This window comes from Dreissena polymorpha, chromosome 16 (genome assembly GCF_020536995.1).
Source record: "Dreissena polymorpha isolate Duluth1 chromosome 16, UMN_Dpol_1.0, whole genome shotgun sequence".
Taxonomy (NCBI): domain Eukaryota; kingdom Metazoa; phylum Mollusca; class Bivalvia; order Myida; family Dreissenidae; genus Dreissena; species Dreissena polymorpha.
The window spans coordinates 22,276,876-22,304,242 of record NC_068370.1 but is presented as its reverse complement, the minus strand read 5'-3'; the positions used below and the strand labels follow the sequence as shown (position 1 = coordinate 22,304,242).

General features: G+C 39.3%; 1 protein-coding gene and 1 long non-coding RNA gene across 4 annotated transcripts in view; both read left to right on the top strand.

Annotated features, from left to right (window-relative positions):
• Positions 1-27,367, top strand: part of LOC127862220 (HEAT repeat-containing protein 1-like) — a 96,365-nt gene that overhangs the window by 49,498 nt on the left and 19,500 nt on the right. For both annotated transcript variants that reach the window (XM_052401244.1, XM_052401246.1), the window contains exons 26-35: positions 2,961-3,089; positions 10,092-10,337; positions 10,773-10,890; positions 14,657-14,826; positions 19,491-19,658; positions 21,190-21,330; positions 21,900-22,067; positions 23,364-23,542; positions 24,401-24,500; positions 26,544-26,623. In XM_052401244.1, the coding sequence (XP_052257204.1) occupies positions 2,961-3,089; positions 10,092-10,337; positions 10,773-10,890; positions 14,657-14,826; positions 19,491-19,658; positions 21,190-21,330; positions 21,900-22,067; positions 23,364-23,542; positions 24,401-24,500; positions 26,544-26,623 (1,499 nt within the window). The remainder of the gene's footprint in view (positions 1-2,960; positions 3,090-10,091; positions 10,338-10,772; positions 10,891-14,656; positions 14,827-19,490; positions 19,659-21,189; positions 21,331-21,899; positions 22,068-23,363; positions 23,543-24,400; positions 24,501-26,543; positions 26,624-27,367) is intronic.
• On the top strand, positions 22,143-23,357 carry LOC127862228 (uncharacterized). 2 transcript variants are annotated; one of them, XR_008040508.1, is made up of 3 exons: positions 22,143-22,190; positions 22,355-22,436; positions 22,683-23,357. It is a non-coding gene; the product is annotated as an uncharacterized LOC127862228 (long non-coding RNA). The 2 variants fall into 2 exon arrangements; XR_008040507.1 differs by lacking the exon at positions 22,143-22,190 and adding an exon at positions 22,266-22,313.

Genomic DNA, 27,367 nt, shown 5'->3' with positions numbered 1-27,367 from the left:
AGTAAGTATGAGACAATTTCCAGACCCACCACCATGCCCTTATACTGCTCATTGCAGAAGCTAAAATATACCCAGTAAGTATGAGACAACCCCAAGACCCACCACCATGCCCTCATACTGCTCACTGCAGCAGCTAAAATATACCCAGTAAGTATGAGACAACCCCCAGACCCACCACCATGCCCTCATGCTGCTCATGCTGCTCACTGCAGCAGCTTAATATACCCAGTAGTAAGTATGAGACAACCCCCAGACCCACCACCATGCCCTCATACTGCTCACTGCAGCAGCTAAAATATACCCAGTAAGTATGAGACAACCCCCAAACCCACCACCATGCCCTCATGCTGCTCACTGCAGCAGCTTAATATACCCAGTAAGTATGAGACAACCCCCATACCCACCACCATGCCCTCATACTGCTCGCTGCAGCAGCTTAATATACCCAGTAAGTATGAGACAACCCCCAGACCCACCACCATGCCCTCATACTGCTCACTGCAGCAGCTTAATATACCCAGTAAGTATGAGACAACCCCCAGACCCACCACCATGCCCTCATACTGCTCACTGCTGCAGCTAAAATATACCCAGTAAGTATGAGACAACCCCCAGACCCACCACCATGCCCTCATGCTGCTCACTGCAGCAGCTTAATATACCCAGTAAGTATGAGACAACCCCCAGACCCACCACCATGCCCTCATACTGCTCACTGCAGCAGCTAAAATATACCCAGTAAGTATGAGACAACCCCCAGACCCACCACCATGCCCTCATACTGCTCACTGCAGCAGCTAAAATATACCCAGTAAGTATGAGGCAACCCCAAGACCCACCACCACGCCCTCATACTGCTCACTGCAGCAGCTAAAATAAACCCAGTAAGTATGAGACAACCCCCAGACCCACCACCACGCCCTCATACTGCTCACTGCTGCAGCTAAAATATACCCAGTAAGTATGAGACAACCCCCAGACCCACCACCATGCCCTCTTTATATACTGCTCACTGCAGCAGCTAAAATATACCCAGTACATATGAGACACGCCCAGACCCACCACCATGCCCTCATACTGCTCACTGCAGCAGCTAAGATATACCCAGTAAGTATGAGACAACCCCCAGACCCACCACCATGCCCTCATACTGCTCACTGCAGCCGCTACAATATACCCGGAAAGTATAAGACAACCCCCAGACCCACCACCACGCTCTCATACTGCTCACTGCTGCAGCTAAAATATACCTAGTAAGTATGAGACAATTTCCAGACCCACCACCATGCCCTTATACTGCTCATTGCAGAAGCTAAAATATACCCAGTAAGTATGAGACAACCCCAAGACCCACCACCATGCCCTCATACTGCTCACTGCAGCAGCTAAAATATACCCAGTAAGTATGAGACAACCCCCAGACCCACCACCATGCCCTCATGCTGCTCATGCTGCTCACTGCAGCAGCTTAATATACCCAGTAAGTATGAGACAACCCCCAGACCCACCACCATGCCCTCATACTGCTCACTGCAGCAGCTAAAATATACCCAGTAAGTATGAGACAACCCCCAAACCCACCACCATGCCCTCATGCTGCTCACTGCAGCAGCTTAATATACCCAGTAAGTATGAGACAACCCCCAGACCCACCACCATGCCCTCATACTGCTCGCTGCAGCAGCTTAATATACCCAGTAAGTATGAGACAACCCCCAGACCCACCACCATGCCCTCATATTGCTCACTGCAGCAGCTTAATATACCCAGTAAGTATGAGACAACCCCCAGACCCACCACCATGCCCTCATACTGCTCACTGCTGCAGCTTAAATATACCCAGTAAGTATGAGACAACCCCCAGACCCACCACCATGCCCTCATGCTGCTCACTGCAGAAGCTTAATATACCCAGTAAGTATGAGACAACCCTCAGACCCACCACCATGCCCTCCTACTGCTCACTGCAGCAGCTAAAATATACCCAGTAAGTATGAGACAACCCCCAGACCCACCAACACGCCCTCATACTGCTCACTGCAGCAGCTAAAATATACCCAGTAAGTATGAGACAACCTCCAGACCCATCACCATGCCCTTATACTGCTCACTGCAGCAGCTAAAATATACCCAGTAAGTGTTAGACAACCCCCAGACCAACCACCATGCCCTCATACTGCTCACTGCAGCAGCTAAAATATACCCGGTAAGTATGAGACAACCCCCAGACCCATCACCATGCCCTCATACTGCTCACTGCAGCAGCTAAAATAAACCCAGTAAGTATGAGACAACCCCCAGACCCACCACCATGCCCTCATACTGCTCACTGCAGCAGCTAAAATATACCCAGTAAGTATGAGACAACCTCTAGACCCACCACCATGCCCTCATTTTGCTCACTGCAGCAGCTTTATATACCCAGTAAGTATGAGACAACCTCCAGACCCACCACCATGCCCTCATACTGCTCACTGCAGCAGCTAAAATATACCCGGTAAGTATGAGACAACCCCTAGACCCACCACCATGCCCTCATACTGCTGACTGCAACAGCTAAAATTTACCCAGTATATGGCAACAATATTGAACGATTAAGTGGAAAAAATATTGACCCAGAAAGTAAAAGCAATATCAACCCAGTAAGTGCCTTTAATGTGTATACCAATTAAGTTACTAAAATATACCCAGTAAGAGACTAAAATGATCCTTATAACCGTTTCAACATAATCATTAAGTTTCTATGACAACGCTATTATCATTTGTCCTACATGTATGTATTAGTATTAAATTTGCCATATGAAGCAATATGTCTATTGCCTAAATGTGTACCATAATTCATCGGGTATGAACCTAAATCTGTAAATGGCTATGAAAAGCCGTGCAAGTATCAGAATATATGCCATCAAGACTTGATTGTTTAAGCTGTACAAGTTATCCTGAGTCATGTTTACTTATAGGAGCACCTACTACACAACATGATGTCTGTGTTCACGTTCATGGGGGCCAACATCATGCGCCAGGACGACGCATACAGCTTCCTGATCATCGGCAAGATCCTGGAGACCGTCATACCTGCCCTTATCACTGTAAGTACCACTAGTTTTAAGTTTAAACCTATTTATTGTCCCCTACTGGTAAAACTGGAGGGGACTTATGGTTTGCGCTCTGTATGTCCGTGAGTCTGTCAGTCTGTCACACTTTTCTGGATCCTGCAATAACTTTTAAAGTTCTTCATATTTTTTCATGAAACTTGAAACATGGATATATGACAATATGGAGATTATGCAAGTCATTTCATTTTGTTCCTACGTCACAGGGTTTTTTTTTACTAAGAAAGTGACGCCAATATTCGGCGTCTTCCCCTACCAGAATTTTTCCCCTAAAAAAACCATTTCCCCTCCAAAAATATAATTTTTCACCAAAATATAATATTTTACCCTCAAAGAAATGTGTTTTTTTCTTTTGGGAAGTGGACACTTATCCAATTTGTACGATGTACAACGATCTCGCTCTCTCTCTCTCTCCCGACGAACACTCAAATCTGGGAATCCCAGTGATTCTATATATAGCTCTTAAATTACGTCATGGAAACCGGGCAACTAATCGTATTAATCATGTGACTATTTTACTGGACTCCGGTCTTGCGCGAGAAGGGTGTTTCGTCAATTAATTACCAGAAACCAGTCGAATTTTCATCCGAGTTATGTGAAAGCCAAGATATAAACGTTAAAACTGAAAAAAGTCTCACAATTGGCGTTCATACCCAAACAAAATAAAACGTTCGGACTCGGAAAATATCAATTGTGTTGACGCATTTTTTAAGAATGAATCATCAAAAACTGTTGAAACCCAGCAGGATTCAGAGGTACATGTAATCAACATCGATTAATACTGTCGGATTATTGTGAAAGTGAAAGTAGACAATCGGCAGCTGCCCCACCTTTCCCTTCCAATACTGTAGCAGATCTAGATCGTTAACCCATTCATCATGAAATTGAAATCACAATATTGACATTGTTCCCCGGCCCCAGTTGAAAACATTTCCCATTATTAGAGCTACCCCTGCAACTTTATTTAGGACTTTGACTTTAATATCATACTTGTTCATGTGTTTAAGAACAAAAAGGTCAGAGACATGCCTCTTTTTCTAAAAAAAAAACCTGAAGTCTGTAGGTGAGTTATAGACATTGAAATGAACAGTTTTTATTTTTTTCCCCAAATATGTCTCTTTCGCGCTCGATTTTCCCCTTTTACCCAGCGTCCAGTGTCTTCCCCTTTTTCTAAAAAAAACCTCTGCGTCAAGAATTCTTGTTGCTATGGCAACAAATATATTGGGGAAAAAAACTGACAATTGTGGAGTTTCACCGGTAGGGGACAATATAGGTTGGCAATCTCTTGTTTTAGCTTGATTGCATTTAAAGCCTCAGGCTTATTGAAACGCTCTCGAGCCCGTTTCCTGGGCCTAGCACCAGTGTTGTACAGTTCATACAGGCTAACCAGGGACAACAATTTCCACTTATATGGTATTTTTAGCTCCACTGGCCAGAGGCCAGCAGGGCTTATGTCATGGTCCTGTGTCGGTCAGGCGTTAACTTTTTCTTTAAACATCTTCTTCTAAACTACTGGTCCAATTCTGATGAAATTTCTCAGGAATGTTCCTGGGGTGAACCTCTTCCAAATTTGTTCAAATTATGATCCTGGGGTCAAATGTGACCCTGCCCCGGGGGGTCAAAAATTGAAAATTTGCTTATATAAGGCCTTTTTTGTGAAAACTTTAAAAATCTTCTCACCCATAACCATTGGGCCTAGGGCTACCAAATTTGGTATGTAGTGACATCTTATAGTTCTCTACCAAGTTTCTTCAAATTTGACCCTGCCCCGGGGGTCAAAAAATTGAAAATTTGCTTATATAAGGCCTATTTTGTGAAAACTTTAAAAATCTTCTTGTCCATAACCATTGGGCCTAGGGCTACCAAATTTGCTATGTAGTGACATCTTATAGTCCTCTACCAAGTTTCTTCAAATTATGCCCCTGGGGTCAAATTTGACCCTGCCCCGGGGGGTCAAAAAATTGCAAATTTTCTTATATAACACCTATTTTGTGAAAACTTTAGAAATCTACACGTCCATAACCATAGGGCCTATGGCTCCCTAATTTGGTATGTAGTGACATTTTATAGTCCTCTACCAAGTTTCTTCAAATTATGCCCCTGGGGTCAAATTTGACCCTGCCCTGGGGGTCAAAAAATTGCAAATTTGCTTATATAAGGCCTATTTTGTGCAAACTTTAAAAATCTTCTTGTCCATAACCATTGGGCCTAGGGCTACCAAATTTAGTATGTAGTGACATCTTATAGTCCTCGACCAAGTTTCTTCAAATTATGACCCTGGGGTCAAATTTGACCCTGCCCCGGGGGGTCAAAAAATTGAAAATTTGCTTATATAAGGCCTGTTTTGTGCAAACTTTAAAAATCTTCTTGTCCATAACCGTATGGCATAGGGCTACCAAATTTGGTATGTAATGACATCTAATAGTCCTCTACCAAGTTTGTTCAAATTTAGCCCCTGGGATCAAATTTGACTGTTCCCCAGGGGTCACAAAATTGAACATATGCTTATATTGGGCCCATTTTGTGCAAACTTTAAAAATCTTCTTGTCCATAACTATTGGGCCTATTTTTACCAAATTCGGTATGTAGTGACATCTAATAGGTCTCTACTTAGTTTGTTCAAATTATGCCCCTGGGAACAAATTTGACCTTGCCCCGGGGGTCACAAAAATGAACATATGCTTAAATTAGGCCTATTTTGTGCAAACTTTAAAAATCTTCTTGTTCATAATTATAGAGCCTAGGGCTACTAAATTTGATATGTAGTGATATCTAATAGTCCTCTACCAAATTTTTTCATGACTCGCAGATGACCCGCTATTGATTTTCAGGTCACTAGGTCAAAGGTCAAGGTCACGGTGACCCGAAATAGTAAAATGGTTTCTGGATGATAACTCAAGAACGCTTATGCCTAGGATCATGAAACTTCATAGGTACATTTATCATGACTCGCAGATGTCTGCTATTGATTTTTAGGTCACTAGGTCAAAGGTCAAGGTCACGGTGACCCGAAATAGTAAAATGGTTTCTGGATGATAACTCAAGAACGCTTATGCCTAGGGTCATGAAACTTCATAGGTACATTGATCATGACTCGCAGATGACCCCTATTGATTTTCAGGTCACTAGGTCAAAGGTCAAGGTCACGGTGACCCGAAATAGTAAAATGGTTTGTGGATGATAACTCGAGAACGCTTATGCCTAGGATCATGAAACTTCATAGGTACATTGATCATGACTCGCAGATGACCGCTATTGATTTTTAGGTCACTAGGTCAAAGGTCAAGGTCACGGTGACCCGAAATAGTAAAATGGTTTCTGGATGATAACTCAAGAACGCTTATGCCTAGGATCATGAAACTTCATAGGTACATTGATCATGACTTGCAGATGACCCCTATTGATTTGCAGGTCACTAGGTCAAAGGTCAAGGTCACGGTGACTCAACTTAGAAAAATGGTTTCCGGATGATAACTCAAGAAGGCTTACGCCTAGGATCATGAAACTTAATAGGTACATTGATCATGACTCGCAGATGACCCCTAATGACGTTCAGGTCACTAGGTCAAAGGTCAAGGTCACGGTGACTTTACACAGTAAAATGGTTTCCGGATGATAACTCAAGAAAGCTAATAAGCCTAGGATCATGAAACTTCATAGGTACATTGATCATGACTCGCAGATGACCCCTATTGATTTTTAGGTCACTAGGTCAAAGGTCAAGGTCACAGTGCCAAATAACGTATTCACACAATGGCTGCCACTACAACTAACAGCCCATTAAGGGGCATGCATGTTTTACAAACAGCCCTTGTTATATTTTGAGATGATGCTTTACAAAGAAAGATGCTACTATTGTATTTGTTATAAATGTGTGAAAGGCTCTTAAGAAGGAACCAGAGATTATTAACCCTTTGCCAAACACTAACAGGATTTTACATGTTTGTAGCTGACGACTTTATAAATAATTGTGATAAAAGGAGAAATTGCTCAAGATGAGCAAATTCTCCTTTTATCACAATTATTTCTACCCTACCTGATCATTTCCATCAGATTCCATTACAATTTAATTGTCGTCTGCAACCTCTTACAAATTAGGCAAGTCCAAAATGTGTCGTTTGGTAAAGGGTAAAGGGCCCTATAAAGGTGACAAATCCAATTATAATGCATATAAAATGGTCTAATTTTTACCGGATTTTAGTTACTCTTGCATAAATGCTAATAACACAGCTTAGGTGCAACGTTGTCAAGAATTATGGAAGATATACCAGTTTCATAATTGGAAGAAATGTTTACAACTTTGCAACTAACGTGATGTGTAGCCTCAAAGCGGTGACGTATGCTAAGAATAGCCTAAAGAGAATTCAATTTTAATTCTATTTTAAACAACTTTTTACCAGCAGAAAGTAACTTATTAGATCACTTTTAACAATTTAGAAGAGACCTACTTTGTGAGTGATACCGGAAAACGTTGAAAATCAACGATATATTTTTGGTTACCTATGTCACTTTCACTTTCCCAAGTAAACAGCGATGTAAATAAACTGATTGTTTGTTAACACGATTGACTTGGAGAAAACTGTATTTTGAGCTCAAAACAAGTTGTATAGCTCATTTTTTATGGTAATGTCCAATAGCATATATATAATGTTTTTTGATAACCTTTATAAATAAAATATGAAAAAAATATTTAAAAATGGGTAAATAATTACGGATTGTCACCTTTATAAGGCCTTTAAGGCATTTTGATTCATATGGGTCTTGTGAATCTGTTTCAAATCAAATGCATAGATTTGATCTTCAGCATCTAAAAATATGTGAAATAGAAAGAACGACAATATCTTTTGGAGAGATAAATGTACCTACGTTATAAGCAAAGGACCTGTGCAACAATTCCCGGGCTTTTTAGTCTGTTTAGTTAACACGGTAGTAACTTTTTCCTTATATAAAAATGCTCACCCTTCCATTTTTAAGCGCCCAGTGGGACGAGGGATAGAAAGAGAAAGTCACATGCTTGAGTACATTTCAAACCATGCGCATTGCATGTTTTTTTCGCATAAAAAAACAGCGGAGCCATACACGGCCATCATGGCCCTCTTGTTTGTTTAAAGGAAGACTCTTCTCCATGAAAATCCAGTTTCTGTGGAAAGTGTTGTTCCTCACTAGTTTGTTAGGACTGCACAGGCTAATCACAGATGACTCTTAATGCACATGCATTAAACATCGTTTGTTTGGACTGCACAGGTTAATCACAGATGACTCTTAACGCACACGCATTAAACATCGTTTGTTTGGACTGCACAGGTTAATCACAGATGACTCTTAACGCACACGCATTAAACATCGTTTGTTTGGACTGCACAGGCTAATCACAGATGACTCTTAACGCACATGCATTAAACATCGTTTGTTTGGACTGCACAGGCTAATCACAGATGACTCTTAATGCATTAAACATCGTTTTCCCAAAGAAAGGCTCAGATGTTTTGAGAAATGTGGATGGAAGTTTTTACAAAGAGAATGAAGATGACTGTGTTTAGTAGTTAGTTTATCTATTGTTCATTATTATTCTTTTCAAATATTTATGTGCAACCACTGTATAATAATCCCAAATTAAGTTCAATAACATATCTGCATCGTTTTGATGGTTTCTTGATTTTGATGTAATTAAATTGTTTGTTTTGAAGTGAATTTGCAGTTGCAACTTAAAGTGGTATCTTATGAGTCTTTATTAAGAATTATCTATGAACATGCACTGAATATAACGTTCCATTGATTTTTTTACTTGTTTAAGAATTGTTAAAGGAACTTTCTAAATTGAGGGAAAATAACAAAATTCCAATTGCCTTCAGAAAAACTCTTTAAAAAAGGAAAGATTATTCAAAGTCCTTCCAAATGCTTATTTTCTGAAAGTAAGCAAGTAATAGCACTGTACAATGTACCTAAACATTTCAGTAAAAACACGTGTAAAAGAATATTTAGATAGGTTTGTGTTATTAAATAACAAAAAATTAAAACGACCCATAAATCTCAATCTGAAGATTTGATTAGGCAAATTTTCCTTATATCATTTTTGTGTGCTAATTTTTCCCCATTGACATGGTTACAGAACTTTTCCCTATTGGATGAAGATAAACGCTGTTGTGCGTATGTATTACTTTGATAAAGTCAGCCCCAGTATCTAAAACATTATTTTTACTTATATGCCTATGTTAAGATCTCACCTCCTACAAAAATGAGACCTTAATCCAGTTGGCTTAGAGCGGGTCAGCGTGCCCATAGTGTATGTCCCATACACCTCGAGTAATTTCCCATACACCCCGAGTAATTTCCATACTTACTATCAACGTAAAAAATGGCGTCCTGTTAGATTAAACGCTAGATAAGTTAATTGTTATTAACAGATAATATATTCTATATAATGGTATACTATTTACTATATATAATATATAATATAAATATATATATTATATTATTATATATTAATATAGTATAGTGATATATTATATTATATTATAATAATTAGCCTAAGTAAATCAAGTATACTTATATTATAGATTATATGTAATCTTATAGTACTAATTTATATTATATTCATCTGATCTTAATCTCATTATCTATTTACATCCATTCTATATTAACCATATTCTCGTTATATGCTTATATTATCTCGTAAATATTATATATTAAATATCTTTAAAAGATAGTGGGTGAGATATAATCGTTACACTGTTAGTAACTGATGGTGTATGGGATATACACCCTCAGTAATATCATACCATACTCGAGCTTCGCTCTTGTATGGTATGAAATTACTGAGGGTGTATATCCCATACGCCATCAGTTACTAACAGTGTAAAAGCTCGAGTATGGTATGACATTACTGAGGGTGTATATCCCATACACCATCAGTTACTAACAGTGTAACTTATAATATCTGTTAAAAGGCATTGCTTGCTTTTTGTCTCCTATTTCAAGGCCTGTGAGCAGCGGAAGCGTGTTCCAAAGGGCATCACCAATGACCTTGACGATATTATCACCATGGTGATACAGGTGTTTGTGGACTCGTACCCGTACATTCCGGAGCACCGGCGCCACCTGCTGTTCAACAAGCTGGTCGCTGTGATCGGGGAGCGGCGCTACCTGTGGCGTCTGCTGCTGCTGATGATGAAACTGGTCGTAACCAGCGGCAACCTCAAGTCTGAACTGGACACCAGTCAAGAGGTGCAGTTCAAACATATTGAGCCCTCAAATAGGAATTTTTGAAGCGTTTGTGTAGAAATCAAAGTCAATTAAAGACCTTTCTTAATAGATTCAAGTTTTAAAGGCTTCATTTCCAACCCTTAGATACTGATGAGCAGCAAACAGCATAAAACCTGGTTTTATGCCGGTTGCATGTAGCTATTTTTATTTTTGAGTGGGAAAGGGTTAAGCATGTCCTTGAAGTGTTAAAACCAGGCTGTATGCACAGGCTTTTAGGGTCTTCTTGGAAAATTTGATATTTAAAAGATTGCTCTTGCACCTAGTAGAAACATACCTGCTTTTTAGAGGAGACATTGTTGGTTCATGATGGGACATTAATATTAAATCAATACATTATCCATAAATTGTGCATTTTCTTTTTTCTCCTCTTTAAGTTTCTTTCACTGCATTTTCCAGTCCGGCGACACAGAATTCTGTCTTCTGCTCTGCGCGGATTTCAATATGGAAGTGAAGTTGTCGTCCTCTTGTGAGATTCTTGATTATGTACTCAAGCTTCCAGATGACAAGGAAGATGGTAAGAGTGAAATAATAGTACAGCTTCAGTATGGGGGTATAATGATCTAATTTTCACAACATTAACATTTAATTAGGCATGCCCTGCGAAAAAGTAGCATACAGCATGTGTGATTAGTATCATTCTGGATCAGCCTGTACTGTCCACAATGACCCATCTGTGATTATACTTACTGTTCTATGGTATTAGGTGCAAATAGGTGCAATGTTGTACTTCTTAGATTGACTGATTATATAATAATTTGTATCACTTGTCCATTGAACAACTAAAAATAAAGCCATCTTTGCAAGATAATGTTAATGACTTGTTGAGCTTGTCACTTGGTAAAAGGTTGTGAAAATTAGATCATTATACCCCCACAAACGAAGTTTAGGGGGGTATATGTAAATGAACTTGTCTGTCGGTCAGTCTGTCTGTCGGTCGGTATTAAGTGTCCGCTCTCTAATTCAAGTAGTTTTCATCCGATCTTCACCAAACTTGGTCAAAAGTTGAATCTACATGATGTCTAGGCCAAGTTTGAACATGGGCCTTGCCGGGTCAAATACTAGGTCACGGGGTAACATTCAGCATGTTGTCCGCTCTCTCTAATTCAAGTAGTTTTCATCCGATCTTCACCAAACTTGGTCAGCAGTTGTATCTAGATGATCGTAAGGCCAAGTTCGAACATGGGCCTTGCCGGGTCAAAAACTAGGTCATGGGGTCACTTAGTGCGTTTTTTAACATTCAGCATGGTGTCCTCTCTCTTATTCAAGTAGTTTTCACCCGATCTTCACCAAATTTGGTCAGAAGTTTTATCTAGATGATCTGAAGGCCAAGTTCGAACATGGGCCATGCCAGATCAAAAACTAGGTCACGGGGTCACTTAGTACATTTAACACATTGAGCATGGTGTCCGCTCTCTATTTCAAGTAGTTTAAATCCGATCTTCGCCACACTTGGTCAGAAGTTGTAACTAAATGATGTGTAGGTCAAGTTCGAACATGGGCCATGCCGGGTCAAAAACTAGGTCACGGGGTCACTTAGTGTGTTTTAAACCTTACCATGTTGTCCGCTCTCTAATTCAAAAAGTTTTTATCCAATCTTCACCAAAATTGGTCAGAAGTTGTATCTTGAAAATGTCTAGGGCAAGTTCGAATATGGGTCATGCCGGGTCAAAAACAAGGTCACGGGTCACTTAGTGCGTTTTAAACATCACAATGTTGTCCGCTCTCTAATTCAAGTACTTTTCATCCAATCTTCACCAAACTTGGTCAGAAGTTGTATCTAGATGATGTTTAGGTCAAGTTTGAATATGGGTCATGCTGGGTCAAAAACTAGGTCGCAGGGTATCTTAGTGCGTTTTAAACCTCACCATGTTGTCCGCTCTCTAATTCAAGTAGTTTTCATCCAATCCTCACCAAACTTGGTCACAAGTTTTATCTAAATGAACTCTAGGACAAGTTTAAACATGGGCCATTCCGGGCCTTAAACTAGGTCATGGGGTCACTTAGTGCGTTTTTTAACATTCAGCATGGTGTATGCTCTCTTATTCAAGTAGTTTACATCCGATCTTCACCAAACTTGGTCAGAAGTTTTCTAGAGATGATCTTAAGGCCAAGTTAGAACATGGGCCTTTCTGGGTCAAAAACTAGGTCAAGGGGTCACTTCGTGCGTTTTAAAAATTGAGCATGGTGTCCGCTGTTTTTTGTAAAGATGACATGCAAAATATTATGTGTCAATGCGGCATGTGGGGGTATTCGTCACGTCTGTGACAAAGCTCTAGTTATTTTTAGCTCATCTATTTTTTGAAAAAAAATTATGAGCTATTGTCATCACCTTGGCGTCGGCGTCTGCGTCGGCGTCGGCGTCCGGTTAAGTTTTACGTTTAGGTCCACTTTTCTCAGAAAGTATCAATGCTATTGCATTCAAACTTGGTACACTTACTTACTATCATGAGGGGACTGGGCAGGCAAAGTTAGATAACTCTGGCGTGCATTTTGACTGAATTATGTGCCCTTTTTATACTTAGAAAATTGAAAAGTTTGGTTAAGTTTTGCGTTTAGGTCCACTTTTTTCAGAAAGTATCAATGCTATTGCATTCAAACTTGGTACACTTACTTACTATCATGAGGGGACTGGGCAGGCAAAGTTAGATAACTCTGGCGTACATTTTGACAGAATTATGTGCCCTTTTTATACTTAGAAAATGAAAATTTTGGTTAAGTTTTGTGTTTAGGTCCATTTTATTCCTTAAGTATCAAAGCTATTGCTTTCATACTTGCAACACTTACTAACTATCATAAGGGGACTGTGCAGGCAAAGTAATGTAACTCTGACTGGCATTTTGACAGAATTATGTGCCCTTTTTATACTTAGAAAATTGAAAATTTGGTTATGTTTTGTGTTTAGGTCCACTTTATTCCTACAGTATCAAAGCTATTGCTTTCATACTTGCAACACTTATTAACTATCGTAAGGGGACTGTGCAGGCAAAGTTATGTAACTCTGACTGGCATTTGGACGGAATTATGGGCCCTTTATACTTAGAAAATTGAAAGTTTGGTTAAGTTTTGTGTTTTGGTGCACTTTACCCCTAAAGTATCATAGATATTGCTTTCATACTTGGAACACTTGCAAACTATCATAAGGGTACAGTAAAGGGACAAGTTGCATAACTCTGGATGTCATTTTTACGGAATTATGGCCCTTTTTTGACTTAGTAACTTTGAATAAATGGTTAAATTTTGTGTTTCGATCCACTTTACTTCTAAAGTATCAAGGCTATTGCTTTCAAACTTCAAATACTTTCATGCTATCATGAGGTTACTGTACCTGGCAAGTTGAATTTTACCTTGACCTTTGAATGACCTTGACTCTCAAGGTCAAATTATTAAATTTTGCTAAAATTGCCATAACTTCTTTATTTATGATTAGATTTGATTGATACTTTGACAAAACAACTCTTACCTGACATACCACAATAAACTCCACCCAAACCATCGCCCGTGCCCCCCCCCCCACTTCCCCCCCCCCCCCCCGAATCCCCCCCCCCCCTATTTTTTTTTTTTTTTTTTTTTTTATATATTATCTCGCAACCACCACACCCTCACACTATACCCCCCCCCACCCCACCCCCTCCCCAATTTTTTTTAAACGGTTAAAAAAGAAAACTATTTATTTTGCTTATTTTATGTTTGAAATACCGTCCAACCATCGCACCCAAGAATCCCCCCCAACCCCCCAACCCCCCACCCGAATCCCCCCCCCCCCAAATTTTTTTCTTCTTTTTTTTTTTTTTTTTTTTTTAAGATCATCTCACAAATAACCACCACACCCTCACACTATACTCCCCCCCCCCCACCTCACCCCCCCCCCAAGTTTTTTTTAAACGGTTAAAAAACACAAATATTTATTTTTATTATTTTATGTTTGAAATACCGTCCAACCATCGCACCCAAGAATCCATACCCCCCGACCCCCCACCCCCCCTTCCCGATTTTGTTTCCCCTTTTTTTGGCATTTTTGGAAGATAATGTAATAAATGTCCACACCCCCACACAATGCACCCCTCTTCACTCCACCCCTCCCTCCTTTGTGATTGAAAATGAGAGTCCCTTCACCTATAAAAAGAAAATAGATGAGCGGTCTGCACCCGCAAGGCGGTGCTCTTGTTTGTTTATATATCACCATGAAAGATACAGTGGTATTTTACATTAAAAAAAATGTTGTTTTGGTATGTGATATGTGTTACTACAAATCTGACATTATATTTGTGCAATATCCATAGATGCAGTTCAACTCGCTAAAAAGAACCCTGAATCCTTCGGAAAGCTTCACAAAGAGGATGTGGCCATATTCAGCGTGGACGCACATAGTGGCAAACAGCTGCGCCACTTTAAGTTCGCTGCTGTGAACTTGGTTGTGAACTTGTACACAAACACAGATTTCATAGCCCAGGTACTAATTATTTTCATTTATAATGACCTGTAATCACCTGTATTCTTATTGTTGGTTCACCTGAGAAAAATGTGCATATGCTCATGATCAGCTCTCGTCATCAACCATTTTCTTTGTGAACACACTAGAGGCTGCAATTATTGTCCAATCATCATGAAACTAGGTCCCAATGATATCTCGGCTGTGTTTGAATTGTGTCCTGTGGATTCAAAAACTAAGTCAAATTGAAGATTAAGCTTGTGAACTCAATAAAGACGACATGTTTACCCAATCGTCATGCAACTTGATCAGATAATTTCTTGAAATGATATCTAGGCTGATTGCAAAACTTGGTCAAATGGGATTAAAAACTAGGTTGCTATGCAGTGTATGTTTGGTCAAATGCAAGCCCATTCTCGAGCTCAATAGTATATATTACTGCCAAATTAAGGAAAAACAATTCCAGTTTTATGGTTTCTGAAATAAAAAGATTTTTTTTTTTAAATGGATCACATTTGAACTAAGTAAGAAAAATGAGTAAGGTTGGGTCAAAAAGTAGGTCATTAGGTCAAAATAAAAAAAAGCCAGTGAATACACTTGATTCTTCATTTATTGTTCAATCTTCATTGAACTTGGTGAATGAAGTAGTAAGATAGAAACAGCTTGTGAGTACTCTAAAGAACACCTTTATTCTACAATTATCATTTGACCAACAATTTAAACTGGGTATTGTGAGGTCAAAAAAAATAGGTCACAAGGTCAAATATAAAAAAGCTTGTGAACACTCTTTAAGGGGACACATATTGCCTTATTTTCATGAAACATAGTCAAACTTGATTTTTAGCGAGGCTGTTTTCGGAGAAAACCCGAGCTATTGTCATAGCCAGCTCGTCGTCCGCCGTCCGACATAGGCGTCATGCTAAAACCTTAACATTGGCCATAACTTTTTAAATATTGAAGATAGCACCTTGATATTTGGCATTCATGTGTATCTCATGAAGCTGCACATTTTGAGTGGTACAATTTCAAGGTGAACATCATCCTTCAAGGTCTAGGGTCGAAAAAACAAAGTCAAGGGAAGTAATAAGCTTTAAATGGGCATAGTTATCTGACCTGCCCACGTATATATTTTTTTTAAATAAATAAAAGCGGCGCAGTAGGCGGCATTGTGTTTCGGACAAACACATTGTGGTAAAAGGTCAAGGTTACGGTCTATGGTAAAAAATACAGATTTAAGGGAAGTAATAAGCTTTAAAAAGGGAGAAAATTATTCAATATTGAACATAGCAACTTTATATATTTGGCATGCATGTGTATCTCATGGAGCTGCACATTTTGAGTGGTGAATCTACAGTCACAGTATAGTGGTTTTTAGCTCATCTATTTTTTGAAAAAAAATTATGAGCTATTGTCATCACCTTGGCGTCGGCGTTGGCGTTGGCGTTGGCGTTGGCGTTGGCGTTGGCGTCGGCGTCCGGTTAAGTTTTGCGTTTAGGTCCACTTTTCTCAGAAAGTATCAATGCTATTGCATTCAAACTTGGTACACTTACTTACTATCATGAGGGGACTAGGCAGGCAAAGTTAGATAACTCTGGCGTGCATTTTGACAGAATTATGTGCCCTTTTTGTACTTAAAAAATTGCAAATTTTGGTTAAGTTTTGCGTTTAGTTCCACTTTTCTCAGTAAGTATCAATGCTATTGCATTCAAACTTGGTACACTTACTTACTATCATGAGGGGACTGGGCAGGCAAAGTTAGATAACTCTGGCATGCATTTTGACAGAATTATGTGCCCTTTTTATACTTAGAAAATTGACAATTTTGGTTAAGTTTTGTGTTTAGGTCCATTTTATTCCTTAAGCATCAAAGCTATTGCTTTCATACTTGCAACACTTACTAACTATCATAAGGGGACTGTGCAGGCAAAGTAATGTAACTCTGACTGGCATTTTGACAGAATTATGTGCCCTTTTTATACTTAGAAAATTGAAAATTTGATTAAGTTTTGTGTTTAGGTCCACTTTATTCCTACAGTATCAAAGCTATTGCTTTCATACTTGCAAGATTTATGAACTATCATAAGGGGACGGTGCAGGCAAAGTTATGTAACTCTGACTGGCATTTGGACGGAATTATGGGCCCTTTATACTTAGAAAATTGAAAATTTGGTTAAGATTTATGTTTTGGTCACTTTACCCCTAAAGTATCATAGATATTGCTTTCATACTTGGAACACTCACAAACTATCATAAGGGTACAGTAAAAGGACAAGTTGCATAACTCTGGTTGTCATTGTTACGGAATTATGGCCCTTTTTTGACTTAGTAACTTTTAATATATGGTTAAATTTTGTGTTTCGATCCACTCGAAGTATCAAGGCTATTGCTTTCAAACTTCAAATACTTACATGCTATCATGAGGTTACTGTACCTGGCAACTTGAATTTTACTTTGACCTTTGAATGACCTTGACTCTCAAGGTCAAATTATTAAATTTTGCTAAAATTGCCATAACTTCTTTATTTATGATTAGATTTGATTGATACTTTGATGAAACTACTCTTACCTGACATACCACAATAGACTTCACCCAAACCATCCCCCGTGCCCTCCCCCCCCTCCCCCCCCTCCCCCCCCCCCCCCTAATTTTTTTTTTTTTTTTTTTTTTTTTATAAGATCATCTCACAAATGACCACCACACCCTCACACTATACCCCCACCCCCACCCCCCCCACCCCCCCCCCAAATTTTTTTTTTGATTTTTTTTTTTTTTTTTTTTTTTTTTTTTTTTTAAGATCATCTCACAAATTATCACCACACCCTCACACTATACCCCCCCACCCCCCCCCCCCCCCGATTTTTTTTTTTTTTTTTTTTTTTTTTCGCTTTTTTGGAAGATAATGTAATAAATGTCCACATCCCCACACTATACACCCCTCTTCACTCCACTCCTCCCTCCTTTGTGATTGAAAATGAGAGTCCCTTCACCTTTAAAAAGAAAATAGATGAGCGGTCTGCACCCGCAAGGCGGTGCTCTTGTTAATTATTTGCTACTAAAATAGAGATTTGTTACAGACAATTATTTTCAAGGGAAGTAATTTATATAATTATAGATCTCATATTATATATTTCCTTACCAAGAATTGAAGTTCTTTTCACAGTTACTGTACAGATTTATTATTTTGAATATTTATAACCCAAATGATTGATTTTTCAAAGTTTTTTTTTAAATGATATAATTATAATTTCTTTGATGTTCAGTACATACCTGTGGACTTATGTCCATAGATACATGATCAACTCTGGTTATGAATTTTATGAAAAAGAAAAAAAACTCTGGTTATGATCTCTTTTAAACCACAGGCCTTGGTTGTCAGTGATGTCTGACATGGTCATAATTGACTGTGAGACCACCCCCACCACCCCCCCCCCCCTGGTTGGATTGGACAAAATTCAAGGGAAGTAATAACCTTTAAAGGGAGATGATTTCTATACCTGCCAAATGATAAATATAAATTTTATTTCAATGCGGCGCAGTAGGGGGCATTGTGTTTCTGACAAACACATCTTTTGTTGGGTCACTAGGTCAAAGGTCAAGGTCGCCGTGGTGTAATGGATATGGTGTCCGCCTAGCGACCGGGAGGTCACGGGTTCGATCCCCACCGTGGGAGCGTTCTTTAGATCTCCCCCAAAGACACCAAGTACTGGTTCTAGGCCCAGGAAACGGACTCGAGAGCGTTTATTATAAGCCCTAGGCTTTCGATGCAATCGAGCTAAAATAAATAGGTTTAAACTAAGGTCAAGGTCACTGTGACCTCTAAAAAAAAAAAATTCTGACAAGCTTTCGCAGCCGAGCGTGGCACACGTTATGTGGTGCTCTTGTTAGTCTTAAGTGTAATTTGGTTCCTGTCAATTTAATAACATGGCTGCTATGTAGATGGGTTTTGTCATGTGGCACAGAACATTAAAAATGTGATGTTATGATATATAGGCTGAGTTAAAAAATGATTGTGGTTTGTGCACAAATATTGCAGCGTTTTTCACTTGTTGAGAAAACGGTTGAAACTATCATATACATCTTTTCATATGTGTAGGATTTAGGCACTTCACCAGTAACTTACTTATTTTGTGTGCGAGTTTGTTTGTTTTTTTTTCAAAATAAAACTTATATTAGAATGCACTTTTTTGGAAATTAAAGGGGACAAATGTAATATACCTTTTGGGCTAGGAATGGGGCAAAAATTTTGGCCCTAAATTGGGCATAGAAAAAAAAAGTGAGATGGCAGTCTCCTTCAAAATTATTTTGTGAAAACAGCCTGCTAAGAACATTTCAGTTCCTTGGGACTCTGGTGAGCACCTTAGGGCCTTTGGCCTTTTTAGTTTGCTTTATTTGCCTCTTTCTTCATGTTTTGAATCAGTGCACTTAAACAGCACTAGATCAATTAATGAACCTTGTGATGTATTGATATGAAAAATAATTCCCTAATCACCTTCAAGGGAGATATGTAAATGTAGGTGAAGAATGGAAATTCCTGTTTTTTCAGTCTAGTCATTTTGAATGATTGAAGCTTACATTGTCCATGCACAGATATTTGCAAACTGAAAGATTCGTTCTTGAGTGAATGTGACACTTAATGAATTTGACACTTAATTTGACGTGCCCCAACACAAATTTTGTTTGTCAGGTCTCCGGGTGCGAGAATGCAGAACTTCTCCCAGTTTTCCAGAAACTTCTGGAGATGACACTTAAGTTTGTGTCGCACTTCACGAGACTAGCCAACAAGTTCAGCATGAAACCAACTGCCAAATTCTGGAAGGCACTGCAGAATAAATGCCATGATATGCTTGACAAGGTGGGGTTGTGTTTTGATTAGAAGGTTTTCAACATTCACAATAGTAATACATTTGTCATACAGATCATTATAAGCAAAGTCCATGTAGTTAAAGTATAAATTTTAATATTTTATTTAAATTTACAATTTACCCAAAGAGTTTTAATTTTATATAAATATTTACATAGCTCAGCTTTTTATGGCACCATATAAAAGGGAAGTGTATGTGGATTAGCTCTTGTCTGTCCACAAATCTCTGTTTCCTTTATCTGTTGGATTTTGTGTTGTATTGATAACTTGTGTGACAAGAGGGAATTTTTTTTTACAAAATTAATTTTAAAAAAATATTTTGGAGGGAGCATATAGTCGCCGCTTCGTTTGTCCGTGCGTGTGTGTGTGTGTCTGTCTGTCCGTCCATGCACAATTTTTGTCCGGGCTATTTCTCATTAACTAATGACCGGAATTCAATGAAACTTTATGGGAAGCGTCACTACCAAGAGGAGATGTGCATGTTATTAGCGGGTTCTGGTCGGATGATTTTTTACAGAGTTATGGCCCTTTGAAATTTTCCATTAACTGTACATATAGTGCAATTCTTGTCCGGGCTATTTCTATGCAATTAATGACCAGAATGCAATGAAACTTTATGGGAAGCTTCACTACCAAGAGGACATGTGCATATTATCAGCCGGTTCTGGTCGGATGAATTTTCACAGAGTTATGGCCCTTTGAAATTTTCCATTAACTGTACATATAGTGCAATTCTTGTCCGGGCTATTTCTCCGCAATTAATGGCCAGAATTCAATGAAACTTTATGGGAAGCTTCACTACCAAAAGGAGATGTGCATATTGTCAGCTGGTTCTGGTCGGATGATTTTTCACAGAGTTATGGCCCTTTGAATTTTTCTATTAACTGTACATACAGTGCAATTCTTGTCTGGGCTTTTTCTCCCCAACTACTGACTGGAATTCAATGAAGCTTTATGGGAAGCTTAACTACCTTGAGGAGATGCGCATGTTATTTGTGGGTTCTGGTAAGATGATTTATTTAGAGAGTTATGGCCCTTTGAAATTTTTAAGTTGCTAAACCGTCCATTGTATTATTTTGTCCAAAGTTATGCCTCTCAAGACATTTCCTTTTATCTGAATATATAGTGCAATATTGTGACAAAAAAAAACTTTGGGGAGCATCACCCGTCTCTCGACGGTTTCTTGTTGTTTCTGGCATGAAAAGGATTGGATTTGAAATTGATCACCTGGGTATTTGTTAGTAGAGGCATTTTCTTACATAAGTGAAATTTTAGACCTTTTTGTAAAGAAATGTCAATTTTAAATTAGTTTCATGCATACACTTTGAAAGTATGGTTGCTAGGGAGATTAAACTTACAAACATGTAAATCATCATGTGAACATGATTTTATTCGACATCAGCAGAATTATGACACTTGCTTAGCCAAAAATGACTTATTTGTCTTTCAGGAAAATAAAAACACCATCTAATTGTTAGTTTCTTGCAATGTAACTCATATTTCCTTTCTCTCCACATCCCAGTTGGTGTCCTTGCTGCCGGAAGCCATGTTCTTGGATGTGATTGGTGGACTGCTGTCACATGACCTTCCCACAATCCAACGTAAAGCTATGGATCTTCTGAATAGCAAACTCCAACATCAGAAGAGTTTCCAACCAGGGGAGGTAATTAGTGTGCTTAAAAAGTGTGTTTTGATTGGTAGACTGCTGTGATCTGATCTGCCCACAACCCAGTGCAAGGCCATGGACCTTCTGAACTACAGACTCTAGAATAAGATGGGTATCCAACCAGGGAAGAAACTTTAGTAATATTACAGTTGTTGTTCACAAATCTGATCAGAATGGATTGTTTGGCTGTTTATTTGTGCTGACCATTTCAAATTCTATAACACTCATACATAAAGATGTTAATTATTATTCTTGCTTACCATGAGTTCTATGCCCACACAAAGCAGTTGATGTAACACATGATTTTGTAGATCAGAAACTGTTGCATTGCTTTAAAAGATTTTCTAGACATCCCTGATATTTGAACCTCACGGAATTAAACAAAGTTGAATTGTGTCAATCGAATAAGTTATAATAGCATTTTGATAATAACGAGTTATAAGTTATCAATTTTAAAATAAAAAAAGTATAATTTGTTAAGCAACAGAGGAATGATCAAAATATAATTGCATGTTCGAATTTTGTTTTTTTAGTATGAAAACTTGTATAAAAATGTACACATTTAGGTGGAAGGACTGCTGAGGTTTGTGGACTTACTGAGAGGTCTGGTGGTGACGCTGGCCCTGGATAGGGACATCACAGAGGAGAGCTCCCTGAACTGTCAGACGGCCTTCATATCCCTGAAACTGCTCTGCAGGAATATAGGCTTGCAGTACAAGCAGCCCTTCCTGGAGGTACACATAAAGGCTTGCAGTACAAGCAGCCCTTTCTGGAGGTACACATATAGGCTTGCAGTACAAGCAGCCCTTCCTGGAGGTACACATATAGGCTTGCAGTACAAGCAGCCCTTCCTGGAGGTACACATATAGGCTTGCAGTACAAGCAGCCCTTCCTGGGGGTACACATATAGGCTTGCAGTACAAGCAGCCCTTCCTGGAGGTACACATATAGGCTTGCAGTACAAGCAGCCCTTCCTGGAGGTACACATATAGGCTTGCAGTACAAGCAGCCCTTTTTGGAGGTACACATATAGGCTTGCAGTACAAGCAGCCCTTCCTGGAGGTACACATATAGGCTTGCAGTACAAGCAGCCCTTCCTGGAGGTACACATATAGGCTTGCAGTACAAGCAGCCCTTCCTGGAGGTACACATATAGGCTTGCAGTACAAGCAGCCCTTCCTGGGGGTACACATATAGGCTTGCAGTACAAGCAGCCCTTCCTGGAGGTACACATATAGGCTTGCAGTACAAGCAGCCCTTCCTGGAGGTACACATATAGGCTTGCAGTACAAGCAGCCCTTTTTGGAGGTACACATATAGGCTTGCAGTACAAGCAGCCCTTCTTGGAGGTACACATAGCCTGATAGGAGCGGCCATCTTTGAAAACTGGGCTGAAAGCATGTGTGTCAAGTGTCCCAGGGACAGCACTTTCCACCTAAACTGCATTTTGGGCTAGAAGAGACTTCCTTTAAACACAAAAATCCTTTAAAGCCGAAAGTGCAGTCCCTGCTTAGCCTGTCAATTTTCAAATGCAGCTTAGCTGTAATGAATTTTATGGTGAATTTCGTCCATTCCTTCTCTGTTACAAAATGGACAGTCGATGATTTTGCCTGATCTGTCTTGAATAACTAAGAATTCGAAAAAGCTGTATTAGTCTCATTTTGACTGTGACCCAATTTTTGTTTAAGAGTTGTTCAAATAGCCTGCCCAGCACCAAGCAACCAATAGGCACTTGTGTAGAGTGAAAAGAAATAGTCTTGTCCTTAACCCTTTCCCCCTCAGAAGAAAAGTGAAAATGGCCATATGCAACCAGCATGAAACCAGAACAGCCTGTGAGTAGCATGCAGTCTGTTGTGGTTTTATTCTGTTTTCTATTCATCAGTGTCTAACTCTGGGAAATGAAGCCTGTAAAACTTGAACCTAGTTAGAAAGGCCTTATTCAATTTGATTTTCCAAGGGGCTAGAAATTGGTCATATTGCATATTTGAGTGTTAAAGTGTAATTAAACTATCATCCCTGTCCCATGAAAGGTACTGAAGACGTCGGTCGCGGTGTTCAAGCATGAGACCTCCGGTCAGCAGGTTGCGGCCTGCGCATTACTGTGTGTGGCAGAGCTCTGTCAGACCCTCAAGGTGCATGTGATACAGCTCCTGCCCACCTTCATGCCTGCCATCCTGGCCAGCATGGCCGACACCAAGGTCCTACTGCAGTAAGTGTTAATGGCAGTAAGTCTTGTGTGGCCGACATCAAGGTCCTTCTGCAGTAAGTGTTAATGGCAGCAAGTCTTGTGTGGCCGACATCAAGGTCCTTCTGTAGACCATGTTAGTGTGCATTGAATGAACAGTGTTTGAAAGATTTAAGATGTTATGAGTAACTTTTTAAAGGAGTATTATTGCTTTGCATTATACCCTAAAAGTAAGTAAATGTCATTAATGCTTGTCATTTAGGTGAATTTTGATTTTAGAAATTAAGCTAATATAAGCTAATATGTATTGTAGTGATGGTGGGAGGGGGGGGGGTAAGGAAATTCCCAGGGATGTCTGTCCGTCTGTCCATCCATCCATCTGTCCTGTTAGTCATATACACCGTTCAAGTACAACTTTAGAAAATATAATTGATTGCTCTTTAGGATGTGAAGTTATACTTTTGCAATTTTTTTCATACTAATGGAGCATTACAAATAAGACTTTCTTAAACATTGTTATTGTTAAAATAGACTTCATTTGGAAAGATATGCATCTCTTAAAAGAGTGCATTCAAATGTGTTGTATTCTTTGTAGCATAGTATTTTTTCCCTCAAAAAATTGTTTTAATAATATTTCTGGGGTCAAACTGGCAACACACCTCTTTCCAATGTATTATTGTCAAAACTTAATACTTATTATTACATGTAGCTTGGTAAGGTATTTGCCACAACTCTAGTTGGTATTGTTGTTGCCACAACTCTAGTTTGTATTGTTGTTGCCACAACTCTAGTTGGTATTGTTGTTGCCACAACTCTAGTTGGTATTTTTGCTGATAATATTTTGTAATTACAACCGACTCACATGTGATACTGGTACTGCAGGAATGAGCTGTACGTGATGAGTGTGGTAACCACGGTGAACAAGGTGGTTGAGAACCTGGCCCACTTCCTCAGTCCCTACCTCAAGGATATCCTGTGCAGCGTAAGTCAGTCACATTGATCTATGTAACTGGAATCAATTGTGTCTTGTTCTGAGAAAACTAGGCTTAATGCATGTGCGTAAAGTGTTGTCCCAGATTAGCCTGTGCAGTCCGCACAGGCTAATCAGGGTCGACACTTTCCGTTTAAACTAAATTTTTTGTAAAAAGGGACTTCCTTTAAACAAAAAATACTATTAAAGCGGAAAGTGTTGTCCCTGATTAGCCTGTGCCGACTGCACAGGCTAATCTGGGACAACACTTAACGCACATGCATTATGCCCAGTTTTCTCAGAACTATACACAATTTATTCCCCACGTGAAGTGGAACTTATTAGGCATTGAACTTGTAATTCATCTGGGCCGCGTCTTTGAAAAGGGGGTTTCATGCATGTGCATAAAGTGTCGTCCGACATTAGCCTATGCAGTCTGCTATTACTTTTTATGCCCCTGGATCGAAAGATCGGGGGGTATATTGTTTTTGGCCTGTCTGTCATTGTATGTGCCCGTGTGTGTGTCCAAAACTTTAACCAAAACTTTAACCTTCGTCATAACTTTTGCAATATTGAACGTAGCAACTTGATATTTGGCATGACTTTGTATCTCAAGGAGCTGCACATTTTGAGTGGTGAAAGGTCAAGGTCATTCTTCAAGGTCAAAGGTAAAAAAAAAAATCAAAGCGGCGCATTAGGGGGCATTGTGTTTCTGACAAACACATCTCTTGTTTCATGCTGGCAAGCTTAGTTGGTATAAACAGACCTGTCAATCTGGAATTTGTGAGTTAAAATCCTGTCCTGACTGCATTATTTTTGTGACATTACAAGGATTGCTTATATAATGTATTAAATACATCACTCAGTGTATGAGCACGGATGGCCGAGTGGTCTAAGAGTTAGACTTTTACTCCAGGGGTCAGTGGTTAAGGCCAAATGAAGGTAACGTTTTTTATGTTCCTCACTACAGTAGTGGGGGACATATTGTTTTTGCCCTGTCTGTTGGTTGGTTGGTTGGTCTGTCTGTCTGTTTGCGCCAACTTAAACATTTTGCAATAACTTTTGCTATATTGAAGATAGCAACTTCATATTTGGCATGCATGTGTATCTCATGAAGCTGCACATTTTCAGTGGTGAAAGGTCAAGGTCATCCTTCAAGGTCAGAGGTCAAATATAGGTGGCCAAAATCGCTCATTTTATGAATACTTTTGCAATATTGAAGATAGCAACTTGATATTTGGCATGCATGTGTATCTCATGGAGCTGCACATTTTGAGTGGTGAAAGGTCAAGGTCATCCTTCAAGGTCAGAGGTCAAATACATGTGGCCCAAATCGCTTATTTTATGAATACTTTTGCAATATTGAAGATAGCAACTTGATATTTGGCATGCATGTGTATCTCATGGAGCTGCACATTTTGAGTGGTGAAAGGTCAAGGTCATCCTTCAAGGTCAGAGGTCAAATATATGTGGCCCAAATCGCTTATTTTATGAATACTTTTGCAATGTTGAAGATAGCAACTTGATATTTGGCATGCATGTGTATCTCGTGGAGCTGCACATTTTGAGTGGTGAAAGGTCAAGGTCAAGGTCATCCTTCAAGGTCAGAGGTCACCTAAATGTGGCCCAAATCGCTTATTTTATGAATACTTTTGCAATATTGAAGATAGCAACTTGATATTTGGCATGCTTGTGTATCTCATGGAGCTGCACATTTTGAGTGGTGAAAGGTCAAGGTCAAGGTCATCCTACAAGGTCAAACATCATATAGGGGCACATTGTGTTTCTCAAACACATCTTGTTCTTTCCTTAATTTTATTCTTGTTTTTTTTTACTGTATCTTTTAAAGATCCAATGTTTACATGCATCAATATAAATAAAAGCATTTAATGAGAAACTTCAATACATGCCAAATCTGTGATAAATCCTTTTAAATGTGTCTTCAGCCTAATTTCAGGAGAAAATGTCATTAAATTTCAAAACACTGCAACGTTGTCGTCAGAATGTTCACCTTTGACAACTGTTGCTATGTGAATATTCACTGCCATATTTCAGGTGTGCATCTTGTCCAGCAAGGCAGACAAGTTTGACATCCTGCAGAAGCCTGCAGTACAGCAGAGGCTCAAAACCATCCGGTAACACAGAGCACGTCTTCACATGGGTGACATTGCATGAATTGTGCCTCATTCAAGGAAAACTGGGCAAAATGCGTGTCCATAAATTGTAATCCAAAATAAGCTTGTGCAGTCTGCACAGGCAAAGCAGGAACGACACTTTGGGCCTAAACTTGATTTTTGCGAAGACAAGCTTTCCTTTAAACGAGAAATACCATAAGACGGAAAGTGTTGTCTCTGATTAGCCTGTGTAGACTGCAGAGTCTAATCTAGGACGACACTATACACACATGCATTTAGCCTGTGTAGACTGCAGAGTCTAGTCTAGGACGACACTATACACACATGCATTTAGCCTGTGTAGACTGCAGAGTCTAATCTAGGACGACACTATACACACATGCATTAGCCTGTGTAGACTGCAGAGTCTAATCTAGGACGACACAATACACACATGCATTTAGCCTAGTTTTTCAAGACATGTTGATATCTGTGGATAACAAAAACGTTATTATCATCTGCTTTGAAGTACAAACAATGTGAAAACACTGGAGTCCCCATGAATGTCTGGTTATCTGCCCACATGTCTGTCAGTTTACAGACGCAAACGTTAACCCTGCAACAAATGTCGGTTGACACAAATTGCCAATGTAATATATTCCAAAATAACATGGATGGTTTCTTATGATAACAATTGTGCATGTGCAAGTTGTATTATCCTGTGCAAAAAAATGGCAAAGGTTATCCACCTGTTTCCTTTTTCTG